Genomic DNA, 13,971 nt, shown 5'->3' on the forward strand with positions numbered 1-13,971 from the left:
CTTACTCAATTTAAGTTTTTTTTGACCTGAGTCTTTTTCTTACACGTAGTTTAGCTTTGAAGTTAAGTTTAAACTATAAAAACGTTTGATTTGGTTAAAACTGAATGAGATACAAGCCCCGCAAGAAAGCGTGTCAACTCATACCGGTCCCAAAATCGAAAACCCGACAAAAACGGGACCCGGACCGGAACCCAGAACCAGGACTCGAAGAACCGCCGGGCCGGTTCGGTTCTTGATTTTGACCGAAAACGGTTGCCGGTTCGGGTCCGAGTCGGACCGGTTCCAGCCGGTTCGGTCCGTTTGCTCATGCCTAGTTTTCTAGGTTGTATTTTGCCTTTTATGGTTCAAAAAATTGTAATTGTATTAAAATTATAATATAGCTTGTAGTAGTCAATGTCTTCAATAGGATTAGAATCCTACTTGTTATTCTGTTTTGGTTTTAACCGTAAAAGATACGTATTTTAAATAAATATCTAGTTGTTTTAACCGTAAAAGAGATGTATTTTAAATAAATATCTAGATGTTTTACTGATGCAATTAATACCATTGCATGGTATAAATATGTATGTTGCATTCATAATATTCAAATATGATTTATTGTGGTTGTATGGACGTAAGTTACAATCATAGGGCATCATTATACATTTTTGTTCTGGGCATCAAATACCATTGGACCAAGCAGTGCTACAAACGTTTGACACATATTCGTGTACTAAGGATTTTCTTCCCCAAAATAAATGTATAAATTTCATAAAGTTTTATAGATTCTCTGAGTAGCTAATGGTTGGGACCGCCGAACATTTATTTAATGGTTACCATCTTCCTTAACAAACTCGAGAATCTAAACCAAAATGAGTTGCAGAAACAAACCGCATGCAGTTCTTGTGCCATTCCCAGCACAAGGCCATCTGAACCCTTTTATGAAGCTCGCGAAGCTTCTCCACTTTAATGGCTTCCACATCACCTTCGTCAACACCGAATTCAACCACCACCGTCTCATCCGCTCCAAAGGCCCGGAATCCGTCCAAGGTTTGCCGGATTTCCGGTTCGAGACCATCCCCGACTGTATGCCTCTTTCAGATCCAGACGCCACTCAAGACATACCAATGCTTTGTGACATGATCAGAAAGACGTGTTTGGTTCCGTTCAAAGAGTTGTTGCAGAAGTTGAACTCGTCGGCCGGAGACCCACCGGTCAGCTGCGTCGTCGGAGATGGTGTGATGACCTTTGCGATAAAAGCTGCTAAGGATTTTGGGGTTCCGGAGGTTCAGTTCTGGACTTCTTCGGCGTGTGCTTTCATGGGTCTTTTGCATTATCGAGAGTTCATCAAAAGAGGAATTGTTCCCTTTAAAGGTAAGCAAATTAAATGTGCATATGTTTTAAATTTCGTCTTCTTTTTTTCTTTTTAATAGTTTGGGAAAATGATTTACAAGCCCAATGAAGTTTTCAAATTGTTCAAAAAACCTCAATCATATTTTTTCTATCCAAAAAAACCCAACGTACTTAACATTTTATCTAAAAAGCCCAACTAAGTTATACTTTCCTGAAAGTCAAATAAGAGAAATAGATGACGTGGTTTATTACCGCATCGGGAAAATGACTTGTTAGACCAGCAAAGTTTCCAAAACGTTTAAAAAACTCCAATCATGTTTTAAGTGTTCAAAAAAAACCCTAATGAACTTAAACAAAACAAAATTGGGATTTTTTGAACGGTTTGGAACTTTGTTGGATTTTTTAGACAAAAAGTTAAGTTCGTTGGGTTTTTTTGAAGAGACAAAACATGATTGAGATTTTTTGAATAGTTTGGAAACTTTGTTGGGCTTTTAAGTCATTTTCCCTTAATAGTTTCTAAACTGTTTAGATGATAACTACCTTACGGATGGAACGCTGGAAAAACCAATCGACTGGATCCCAGGAATGAGCAATATTCGTTATAAAGATATTCCAAGTTTCATTAGAACAACAGATCCCGACGATATCATGTTGGATTTCGTGGGGGAAGAGGCTCAAAATAACTTGAAGGCTTCCGCGATCATCTTCAATACTTTCAACGCATTGGAGCACAAAGTATTGGAAGCCATTGCATCCAAATTCAATTACCATAACATTTATACAATAGGCCTTCTTCCTTTACTAGCCAAATACATTACAGATGATATTGATAGCCCACTACACTCACTGAATTCGAGTTTATGGAAGCCAGATTCCTCATGTTTGCAATGGCTAGACCAAAAGAAGGAAAGATTTGTTATCTATGTCAATTATGGAAGTTTGACTACTATGACAAACCAACATCTGATTGAGTTTGCATGGGGTTTAGCAAATAGCAAGCAATCGTTCTTATGGGTGGTTCGACCAGATGTGACGATGGGGGATTCAGCGATTTTGCCTGAAGAATTCTTGAAGGAGACGAAGGATAGAGGACTCATGGTGAGTTGGTGCGCACAAGAGCAGGTTCTTGCCCACCCATCGATTGGTGCGTTTTTAACACATTGTGGATGGAATTCTACGACTGAAAGCATATCGGAAGGTGTTCCGTTGATATGTTGGCCATTCTTCGCAGATCAACAAACAAATTGTCGATACTCTTGTGTTGAATGGGGAATTGGGATGGAGATTAATCACGATGTGAAGCGAAATGAAGTTGAAGTTCTTGTTAAGGAAATGCTTCTGGGGAATGATGGAAAGGAAATGAGAAGAAAGGCCAATGAATGGAAAACAAAAGCAAAAGAAGCGAATGATATTGGTGGTTCGTCATATAATAACTTCCATCGGTTTATCGAAGAGGCTCTTCTTTCGGGAGAAGTTTCCCACGTTTAAGAAACGTGTTACAAGTTCAATATGCTTCGTTCGGATCGGGTGTTTGGGGAAGAGAATCACTTTCATAGTCCATTATGATTTTTATGTATTGTTTTCAAAAATAAGTGTGAGCGATAATTAACATGTTTGTTAAGGAGTTTTTAAAGACTTTTAGCTATAATTCAAGTAAGAAATTTCATTTGCAAGTATGAAATTAAAACTCTTATTTAAACAAAAAAAAATATTATAATTTAGAAGTTATTTCAAGTAGATTTTAGCGTTAGCCTTAATCCATACATTTCAAAAGCTTACAACTAATTTACCATTTTGGAATCGAATAGGTTCATCGGTTCGGTTCTTGAACTTCCCATTCAGTTTTTTGTTTTGCGGTTCTGATTTCAAACACTTATGAGTAAGCAAAATACTCATTGGGTTTGGACTGGTTCCAGAACCAATCTCATCCCTACAACTGCCAACTGCTAGTAACTTACGCCAAACATGCATGCCCTATAACAAGTGTTCACGATCATGTAAATTAATATTTATTATTAGGGACATTGTCATCAAAACACCATAAAATGTGACTTTAGGGGTCGTTTGGTTCGCTGGAATCTATTTGAATCGGAAGGAATTAGAATTTAATTCCATCACTTTCCTGTGTTTGGTTCAAGTTTTGGGAAGGAATTGCTAAATATGTCCAACTTTCCTTCCACTGAGGGAAAATAAATTCCATCTAAAAGATGAGGAAATTCAAATTCCTTCAAGTGAAAGTGTTGAATATTATCATATTACCCTTTTCATTTTTAACATTAAATGAAAAACCTCTATCACTACTCGCGACCACCTCCACCACAACCTTCACCACCACTTACCCACCACCACCACCTCCGCCACCCACCCACCGACCCACCACCACCAATCATCCTCACTAATAATGTCGCCACTGCCACCATCTTCTACACCACCACCCACCGCTTCCGTTACCACCATCACCATCGTTGACACCATTATTATCACCACCGTCACCACCTCCACTACCCATAACTTACCACCTACACCACAACCCTACCACTACCATAGTTACTACTAACTCTATCATCACCACCATCACCTCTATTGCCACCACCACCGTCGCCGCCAACTGTACCCACCGCCGTCGTCGCCGCCGCCACTAACACCTACCGCCACAACCACCACTGTCTCTACGATTAACACTAGTGATGTCACTACTACCACCACCTCCACCTTCATCACCACCACCGTTTACTATTTTTATAATTTATATAATATATTTTTACATATAATTATAAAAAAAGTAAAAGTAAGCAAAAACCAAAAATAGTAGTTCTGTCATTTTACACTATACAAATTCTATTTTCCGCCAACCAAACAAAATATAATATTGAATTCAAATTCCATTTACTGCTAACCAAACAGAATATTGAATTAGATTCCAATTCAAGACAGATTCCAATTCCTCAATAGATTCCAATTCCTTCAAAAACATTCTATGAACCAAACGTCGCCTTAGTGTTTAAATGACCCATTAACTAAACTGTGTGACTTTTTCTTTTTTTGAAAGAGAAATTGTGTGACTTTTATACCATTAAAAATGAAAAATAATATACATGCTAAGAAAGGTAATGAAGGGTATTATTGATGGTTTGTAGGTCATCAACAATTTAGACTTGTATGATGTAGATTATAAATTCTACGTATATAGACTCATCAGATTATTAATACCACACCAACATAAACATATTTGCTCTCACCTGGTCTTGCACCCTTTTTGGCCGATCTCTCCACCTCCATCTCCTCGTCTCATATGCTAAGTTGCTAACAACTTCCATTTCTACAACTTCATCCAACCATACCATTGCCGCATCCCTTCATTCTACCTATAAATTAAACCCTTGATTTTATGGAACAAATGTGGCCCCAACGACGGTGACATGACATCACCCCTTGATCTGAACTCCAAACCTAGGGCTAAAGAAAAATAAAATCATGGAACCGATGTGTCTTCCTCCCTCCATTTACCACACCGGGGCAAGAGTAGTGGCCAACATTATCGAACTCCAAATCATTTCGACTTTACCCTCCATATTTTTGTTTTGAAACCATCAAATCACAAGTTAGTATACCATATCTCTCTAGATCGCTACAAAAACAGCAATCTGATCAATGCAAATCATCTTCATCACATAATTGATCAAAACATGGCTGAAGATTATCGATTTGCCAAATCGACATAAAAATTGAGCCAAATAGAACGAAATTGTATTTTAATGATAAAATGATTAGCAATTTCTACAAAACATGGTCTTTAAATTGTTCACGTGAATCATAATAATTGGATTGTAGTTGAAGTTGAAATTGAAGTGGTCATCATCATCATTGAAGGTGTGTTATCGTGTGAGCCTTTTTATTTCCTTCCTTTAAATGTTATTCAAATGTTTTACCAAATGAAGAATATATTGAGATTCTTGACATTTTTGGACGTATTCGGCACACAGCGTTTGGGAGGTTCTGACTTCTAACTTTTAAGAAAACATTCGTAAAAAAGAAAAAACTTCATTTAGGATATATGCGTTTAGCTTTTAGCCTAAACAAAACGCTCCGAAATCAAAAGTCACATGAATAAGCTTTCAACAAAACTCTGTAAAATCAAACGATATTCGCTACCCACTACCAGCTAGTTTTTTTCGAACACACCCTTTATGTAGTTCTAAAATTAGTAGTTGCAAGTTATTAACCAAAACCTAACTGTTTGATGAAACTGTACTTAGGTTAATGATACTCTTGTACATGAGTTGCATTAATTTGGCAGTTAGAGACGTTAATAAGTCTGACTCAGGTTTCTTTAATGGAAGGAGGGGCACTAGTCAAAACCCTTTTTTCAAAATGAACCTACAAAATTGTATTTTAGGGTGTTACCATCCGTAATGTTATCCCAACCAACAATCAGGAAAGTTGGTTCTAACGAGGATGACGTCTTGGGGTTGTACCATGTGTATGTGTCCTTGAAGCTATGCCAATTTGTACGTGTTTGAAGATGGGTTTCCTTTATTATATTGTAACGTCCGTAGATCCGGACTAATCAATATAGAGATAATAAACATCAAAAATGGGTTTTTTATAAAAGATTATTTATAGGGCTTAATCTTAACCAAGTTAAAGTATATGTTACAAGGGTTCCTTACATATAAAGAACGCCGAAATCCGAGTTATAACGAAGAAGTTATGACCCGTCGAAGTTTTGCGACGAAACCGGCACAGCACCGGGAAACGTAAAAAGTGAATTTACGATAAAGTGTTTTTTAGCCTTAGCAATCTAAACGCATTTCGTAGTGTTCGTTAAACCGAGAGTTGTGACATCCTCATTTTCACGGCCAGAAAAGACCGATTTTTGTTTATGTTTTATAAAAATCAGAGTACTTCTTTTAATAAAAATGTTGCGGAATTTGTTCCCAGAAAAACATGATAAATACGTTTTTAAAACATTTTCGAAGAAACGTATTTTGTTCATTTTAAAACATTTGGGATGTCATCGTTAATACAGAAACATAAGCATAAACAGAACTTACATTTATTTACACTAGTGATCTACATCTCTTTAAATCTCTCAGTGTAATGTGACTTCATATCAACACCTGTGATATAAATAAACTGAGTGGGTCAGGTTGGGAAACCTGGTGAGTACATAGGGTTTTCAACCCACAATAATATAATTATTATTTTCAAACAATCAAACAATCAACCCAATTACCCATCCCTATTATCTGCTTTATTCTTAAGGATCTACCCTAAGAATCAACTATTCCTCGTTCATACATTCCTAAGGATCATCCTAAGGAATCGGCACGAAGTCCATCGTCACCGGGGTTTAGGCACTAAGTCTGCATAGTCGCCAGAATTTATACAATAGGCACTAAGTCTGCATAGTCGCCAAGGTTTTGGCACCAAGTCTGCATGATCGCCAGGGTCTAGGTATCAAGTCTGCATGATCACCAAGGTTTAGAGTACACCGGGTGAACACATCGTTCACAATACCTACAGGTTGCGAGCCTGATAGTGTTCCACTAGACTATCTAGGATAGTCCGTGGTTGTCATCCATACTCTGCTGAATGACGGGGACATCGTTTGGGAAAAAGGCTTCTCACATCGTACACCTCTCACCCACACCTTATAGTCTATATCACCTCTCAACTCATCATCCAACTTATATTTCATCTATTATATCTACCCATGTTTTACCCCAACATTTTCGTAGAAATAAAATACATATATAGTTTAAATCATTTAAAACATGTATAAAATCTTTCACTCAGCATAGACAGTAAGTATTCAGACAATATGCACACATAGCACGTAATTTATATTAAAATACTTCATATCTATGTGTAAGATGAAAGGGACTATGCACTCACCTGAGAAGGTGGTGACTCGGTACTCGGACAGCGCTTCGTTTACTTTAAAATAATTTCCTTTGACGAAACCTAGTATTATCACCACTAGATTTTAGTCTAATATTACCGTGACTAATTATTAGTCTTATTATTATTATTATTATTATTATTATTATTATTATTATTATATAAGCGTTTAAACAATACTTTCCAACTACTATGTACAGACAGGGGCCAGACATAAAACACCGGAAGGCAGGACCATTTTGGCGTATAGCACTTCTGAAATCCAACAACCCTATTCGGCCTTTTAAACCAGATTCCCCGTACCGCGAGTAGTTAAAAGATATTATAATGACACTTATATAAGTCATAATAATAGCTCAAATATTTATTATAAATTTATAATAATAATACTAATTTTAAATATAAACTATATTTAAAATAGGGTAAGCATAACTTACTTTCAAGGGGATTTTAGCTAGGAGTCGGGCTCTGCAGGGGCAGAACTTCGTCGCTGAATCTTTCTAAGAAAGATTCGTGCAGCGCTTCAGCGCTCACCTTACTATACTAAAACTACAGAAAGAGAAGTCGAATCACGAGGGACCGAAATGCTCGGGGGATAAGGAGAGAAAGACTCTTGAATCAAGAGAATGGTGCAAGAAATATGAGAGCCCAAGGCTCTTATTTATACTAATTGAATTTTCAAAAACTACCCTCCATAATTACTTAATGACCTTTTAGTTATATAAACAACTAAACACCCCTCTATAATACTATTTTAAATGGATTTAATGATATTTGTACTAAACTAATGTCGAAAGAACTCAACATTAGTCTTATAATGACCGCATCGTCGATACCTTTCTAATGATATATACATATGTATATATATGTGTACGTATACATGATTTATACTTTATTTTAATACGTAAATATGCTATTATAATTTGTAACTCGTTCATACGAACTCCGTTTTTGACGTTCTTTATATCCACGCGTAGGTGGAGACGTACTCTACAACTTTCGTTTAGACTCCGTCGGCTAATTTTGACTTTATTTTTAAAGTTATATTTTTAACAGGCCGGGACAAGATTGGTCCGTTAAAATCTCATAACTTCTTTATCCGATGTCCATTTTCGTCTGTATTTTTATCGTTACGCTACTAATAACGAGATCTTCGATTCTTGTTTAGGTTGCGTCGGCTAAAAATCAATCGATCTAAAATTCGAATTTCGGGTTGTACACTGCTAATCCGAAACTTCGAAAAATCATAACTTCTTCATACGAAGTCAGATTTGGGCGTTCTTTTTATCGATGTTCTTAGTTTAACATATTCTACGACTTTCGTTTAGAGCGCTAAGGCTAAATCTCTCTCTATCATAAATTTACTATTTACTCTTCCCGGCGCCGTGCCGGTTCCGACGCGAAACTTCAACGGGTTATAACTTCTTCGTTATAACTCGGATTTCGGCGTTCTTTATATGTACGGAAACCTTGTGACATATTCTACAACTTGGTTAAGATTATTTATTCTAAATAATCTTTTTGTAGAAAAGTCGTTTTCGACCCCTATTGCCTCTAAATTGACTAGCCCGGATCTGCGAGCGTTACAAGAGTGTCCATAAAAAGAACACTAAAATCTGACTTCGTATGAGGAAGTTATGATTTTTCTAAGTTTTGGAATAGCAGTAGACAGCTAAAAACTCGAAATAAAGACCGAGCAATATTTAGCCAACACAACCTAAACGAGAATCGAAGGTCTCATCAATAGTAATACAACGGTAAAAATTCTGACGAAAATGGACGTTGGATGAAGAAGTTATGAATTTTTAACGGATTCTCCTGTCCCGGTCCGTTAAAAATAATAATATTAAAAATAAAGTCAAAACTAGCCCACGGATTCTAAACGAATGTTGTTGAATATATTTTCGCCTATGCGTGCATATAAAGAACGTCAAAAACAGAGCCCGTATGCGAAAGTTATTGATTTCAGAAGTTTGGGCACAAAATCCGAGGAATTTCGCATGCATGGCTCAGAATTGGCCACGTACGAGCCTCGCATGCATGATGTGTGTCGTATTGTGATACGACCGAAGGGAGGTCCAACCGAAGTCTTCTAGGTGTCGCATACGTGGCGTGTCCGAAACGAGCCACATCTCGCCTACGAGCTTTTGACGCGCCTTCTACACCTCGCCTCCGTGTCTCGCCCTCGCACCAACCATCTGTCCCCCTCGCATGCAAGCCACGTGCTCCCCTCGGATCCGAAGCCTTCCCTATAAATAGTGCATGTGAGATTTCCCGGATAGAATTGGAGATTTGGCATTTTTCACCCCTAAATCAATATTTTAGCTATTTTTACTTCCCTTAAAGCCTCGGAATCATTTTCAATACCGGAAACATGTCCCGAAATACCCGTAGAGCCCGAAAATTTTATCTTTTCGGTTTTGAAGCTCTAACCTGGCAGAGCCCTGTTTTCAGTAAAACATCCCAGTTTTATCGGAAACGATCATTTTAAGAAACGAAGTGCTGCCCGATTATCATCTTATCAAGTGAGTGTATAGTCACTTTCATCTTACACATAAATATGAAGTATTTTATATAAAATACGTGTTATGTGTATATGTATTGTTTGTTTATTTTAAATGATTATTGAATGAATGATTTAAACTGTATATATATATATATATATATATATATATATATATATATATATATATATATATTATCTACAAATATCTTGGGTGTAACATGGGTAGGTGAAATAGTTGGTTTGTGATAAAAATGATGAGAGGCCTATTGAGTAAACCCTGGCGACTATGAGACGTAGTGTCTATTGTATAAACCCTGACGACTATGTGACGTAGTGACTGTCGTATGAACATTGGTAGCAATGGACTTTGGATAAATTCCTTAACTCAATCTTGAGGAATGAATGGATGAAGGATAGTTGATTCTTAGCGTAAATCCTTAAGAAATAAGGGAGATATGGGGATGGGTAATTGGGTTGATTGTTTGATGATTGAATATAATAATTGTATTATTGTGAGTTGAAAACCTTATATGCTCACCAGGTTTCCCAACCTGACCCACTCAGTCTATTTGTATCATAGGTATCGATACAAAGCTACTTTACACTGAGAGATTAAAAGAGATGTAGATCATTAGTGATAATGAATGTAAGTTTTGTTTATGCTTATGTTTCTGTAATGACGATGACATCCCAAATGTTTTAAAATGAATAAAAATACATTTCTTCAGAAATGCTTTGATAACGTATTTATCATGTTTTTCTGTGAACAAATTCCGCAACATTTTTATTAAAAGAAGTACTCTGATTTTTATAAAACATAAACAAAATCAGTCTTTTCTGACCATAAAATTGGGGATGTCACATATATATTCTTTATTCTCAGATCTATAGAGAGATAGGGGAAAGATTGATAATGAGGAAGACTTATGAATTCGATTTTTGTTCTTAATTTTCTAGATTGAGTTAAAACAGGCACAACTATGAAGCTTTATTAATTTGATTTTCGATTTTTGATGTTAGGTTCAGTTTTTTATTCTTGAGTGTGTAAGTTGATGGTAGTGATGTGATGTTACGTGGTGGTGGTGATTTGTGGTTGGAGACGGTGGTTATCAATGAGGAAGAAAAAGCTTGAGGAAGAATAATGGAATTTAAAGACAAGAGATATAAGAGTTATGTGTGAAACATGTGAGTAAGTATGGACTTGTTAGGGAAGTGGAAAGCGAAGTGGAAAGCGAAGTGGAAAGCACTGAAGAAAAGGTAAAGTGAATTTGTTTTAGCCTATAAGGCATTATGAATATAGATTATTATTATGGGTTATTTTAATTGAAAAATCCACATAGATGATATGGCAACACCATGTGGACATTGAGGGTGGGAGACTTTCTTTGGTCAACGTCCAACGTCACCTTGATTACCGGGAGACTCATTCATTTCTTCCAAAATGACATGGCATAAATTTTGTTGCTTTAGTTGTCTAAAAGGCACAAAATTTAGTTCAAGAAGACAAGAACCATTTAAACTTGAAAGATAGACTTTATGGAGTTGTTATGACAATCTCTCTCTCTCTCTCTCTCTCTCTCTCTCTCTCTCTCTCTCTCTCTCTCTCTCTCTCTCTCTCTCTCTCTCTCTCTCTCTCTCTCTCTCTCTCCATGATTTCAAGAAGCAAATGAAGGAAGGGAGGTTTGATGTAGGTGGTAGTCTAGCAAACTGTTGAGGACTATGTGTCTTGTTAATTTGCTTAAACACATTATGAATTGAATAATTGTTGGTTTATGTTGTTCTAAGTGGATCTATGGCTTTATAATTAATCAAAAATATCAACTAAATATAAAAAAATGGGTACAACGGCAATTTCCCATTGTTTTAACTTTTAACGGTCCAATATTAACAATGTCAACCCCAAGATTAGATTGGTGACAAGATAATATTTTGGGACATTTAGGTTTTAATTGAAAAAGTTGTTCTTGATTCAACAAAAATCATAAAACCAAAGGGACCATTTCTGTAACTTACTCCAAAAACGGTTGACGGTTGTTGATACTTTTAAAAGAATACTAGTATATATATTGCATTGTTAATAAAAGTAATTACTACAAATTGAGGCACACTTGAAATAAGAATGACATTATGCTAGTGTGGTTTCTTACACACATCGAAAACCAAACAATAAAAAATAATCATAAAGGAAAGTGATTTTCTTCGACAAGCACAAGATCCAGAATCAAGCCTGCCGAACTTGTTACACATATTATTAAACATGAGGAACTTCTCCTGAAAGCAAGGCATCTTTGATAAACCGTTGGAAGTTATTATACGATGAACCACCAATATCATTCGCTTCTTTTGCTTTCCTTTTCCACTCCTTTGCCTTTCTTCTCATTTCCTTTCCTTTCTCCCCTTGAAGCATCTCCTTAACAAGAACTTCGACCTCATTTCGCTTCACATCATGATTAACCTCCATCCCAATCCCCCATTCAACGCAACAGTATCGACAATTCGTTTGTTGATCTGAGAAGAAAGGCCAACAGATCACCGGAACACCTTCCGATATGCTCTCAGTCGTAGAATTCCACCCACAATGTGTTAAAAACGCACCAATCGATGGGTGGGCAAGAACCTGCTCTTGTGCGCACCAACTCACCATGAGTCCTCTATCCTTCGTCTCCTTCAAGAATTCTTCAGGCAAAATCGCTGAATCCCCCATCGTCACATCTGGTCGAACCACCCATAAGAACGATTGCTTGCTATTTGCTAAACCCCATGCAAACTCGATCAAATGTGTGTCGGTCATCGTAGTCACACTTCCATAATTGACATAGATAACAGATCCTTCTTTCTTCTGGTCTAGCCATTGCAAACATGAGGAATCCGGCTTCCATAAACTCGAATTCAGTGAGTTTACTGGGCTATCATCTGGAACGTATTTGGCTAGTAAAGGAAGAGGGCCGATTGTGAAAATGTTGGGGTAATTGAATTTGGATGTAATGGCTTCTAATACTTTGTGCTCTAATGCATCGAAAGTGTTGAAGATGATCGCTGGAGCATTCAAGTTATTTTGAGCCTCCTCCCCCATGAAATCCAGCATGATATCTTCAGGATCTGTTGTTCTAATGAAACTTGGAACATCTTTATAACGAATATTGCTCATCCCCGGGATCCAATCGATTGTTTTTTCCAATGTTCCATCCGTTAGATACTTGTCATCTACACAGTAACACAGTTTAGATACGATTATCAAAAGGCTGAAAAGTTTGAAACATATACACATTTGCTAACCTTTAAAAGGAACAATTCCTCTTTTGATGAACTCTCGATAATGCAAAAGACCCATGAAAGCACATGCCGAAGCAGTCCAGAACTGAACCTCCGGAATCCCCAAATCCTTAGCAGCTTTTATCGCAAAGCTCATCACGCCATCTCCGACGACGCAGCTGACTGGTGGGATTCCGGCCGACGAGTTCAACTTCTGTAACAACTCCTTGAACGGAACTAAACATGTCTTTCTGGTCATGTCACAAAGCATCGGTATGTCTTGAGTGGCGTCTCGATCTGAATGAGGCATGCCGTCGGGGATGGTCTGGAATTGGAAATCCGGCAAACCTTGGACGGATTCCGGGCCTTTGGAGCGGATGAGACGGTGATGGTTGAATTCGGTGTTGACGAAGGTGATGTGGAAGCCATGGGAGTGGAGAAGCTTTGCGAGCTTCATAAAAGGGTTTACATGGCCTTGTGCTGGGTATGGGACAATAACTGCATGCGGTTTGTTTCCGTAACCCATTTTGGTATAGCTTCTTGAATTTGCGAGGAAGATGGTAAGCATTATATAGAGTTCGTCATTCCAATCATTAACTGAGTAAACAGGTTTGGAAATTGATTATTGGTTTTTTATTTTTGCATAGTGGCTACTTAGTTATGCGTTAAATATATATATATATATATATATATATATATATATATATATATATATATATATATATATATATATATATATATATATATATATATATATATATATATATATATATATATATACACAACAATAGAGGTTATACTTGTTTTACCCGTTTGGCATGGTTGCGTGCATATTGAAATTTATTTATATCTTGTTTAATATCAAGGCCAAATCCCTTTAAAAATTGCAATTAAAATTGCAAATAATGCTCAACTAGTTAAACCATCATCATAATAGTTTTTTAAATCAATTTTCTGTATGTAGATCCCCAGCCAAT

At 36.8% G+C, this 13,971-nt stretch overlaps 2 protein-coding genes across 2 annotated transcripts; one reads left to right on the top strand and one right to left on the bottom strand.

Moving 5' to 3' along the window:
• The first annotated feature begins 791 nt into the window (after window positions 1-791).
• LOC145031614 (linamarin synthase 2-like) lies at window positions 792-3,005 on the top strand. The gene is made up of 2 exons (XM_078980207.1): window positions 792-1,353; window positions 1,862-3,005. The coding sequence occupies exons 1-2, from the start codon at window positions 852-854 to the stop codon at window positions 2,818-2,820; spliced, it is 1,461 nt and encodes a 486-aa protein (XP_078836333.1). The 5' UTR covers window positions 792-851; the 3' UTR covers window positions 2,821-3,005.
• An 8,845-nt stretch (window positions 3,006-11,850) lies between these two features.
• Window positions 11,851-13,576, bottom strand: LOC145031615 (linamarin synthase 2-like). The gene is made up of 2 exons (XM_078980208.1): window positions 13,019-13,576; window positions 11,851-12,946 (listed from the first exon to the last, which is right to left on the bottom strand). The coding sequence occupies exons 1-2, from the start codon at window positions 13,560-13,562 to the stop codon at window positions 11,994-11,996; spliced, it is 1,497 nt and encodes a 498-aa protein (XP_078836334.1). The 5' UTR covers window positions 13,563-13,576; the 3' UTR covers window positions 11,851-11,993.
• Between the last annotated feature and the right edge of the window lie 395 nt (window positions 13,577-13,971).

Source organism: Lactuca saligna, chromosome 2, assembly GCF_052625555.1.
Source record: "Lactuca saligna cultivar CGN05327 chromosome 2, ASM5262555v1, whole genome shotgun sequence".
Classification (NCBI taxonomy): Eukaryota; Viridiplantae; Streptophyta; class Magnoliopsida; order Asterales; family Asteraceae; genus Lactuca; species Lactuca saligna.

What these genes read in the sequence shown, in the direction of transcription:
- LOC145031614 (XM_078980207.1), top strand. Translation starts at nt 852, where the DNA reads ATGAGTTGCAGAAACAAACCGCATGCAGTTCTTGTGCCATTCCCAGCA. An exon ending in AGGAATTGTTCCCTTTAAAG is followed by an intron (nt 1,354 to 1,861) that starts GTAAGCAAATTA and finishes TAAACTGTTTAG; the next exon opens with ATGATAACTACCTTACGGAT.
- LOC145031615 (XM_078980208.1), bottom strand. Translation starts at nt 13,562, where the DNA reads ATGCTTACCATCTTCCTCGCAAATTCAAGAAGCTATACCAAAATGGGT. An exon ending in AGGAATTGTTCCTTTTAAAG is followed by an intron (nt 12,947 to 13,018) that starts GTTAGCAAATGT and finishes GTTACTGTGTAG; the next exon opens with ATGACAAGTATCTAACGGAT.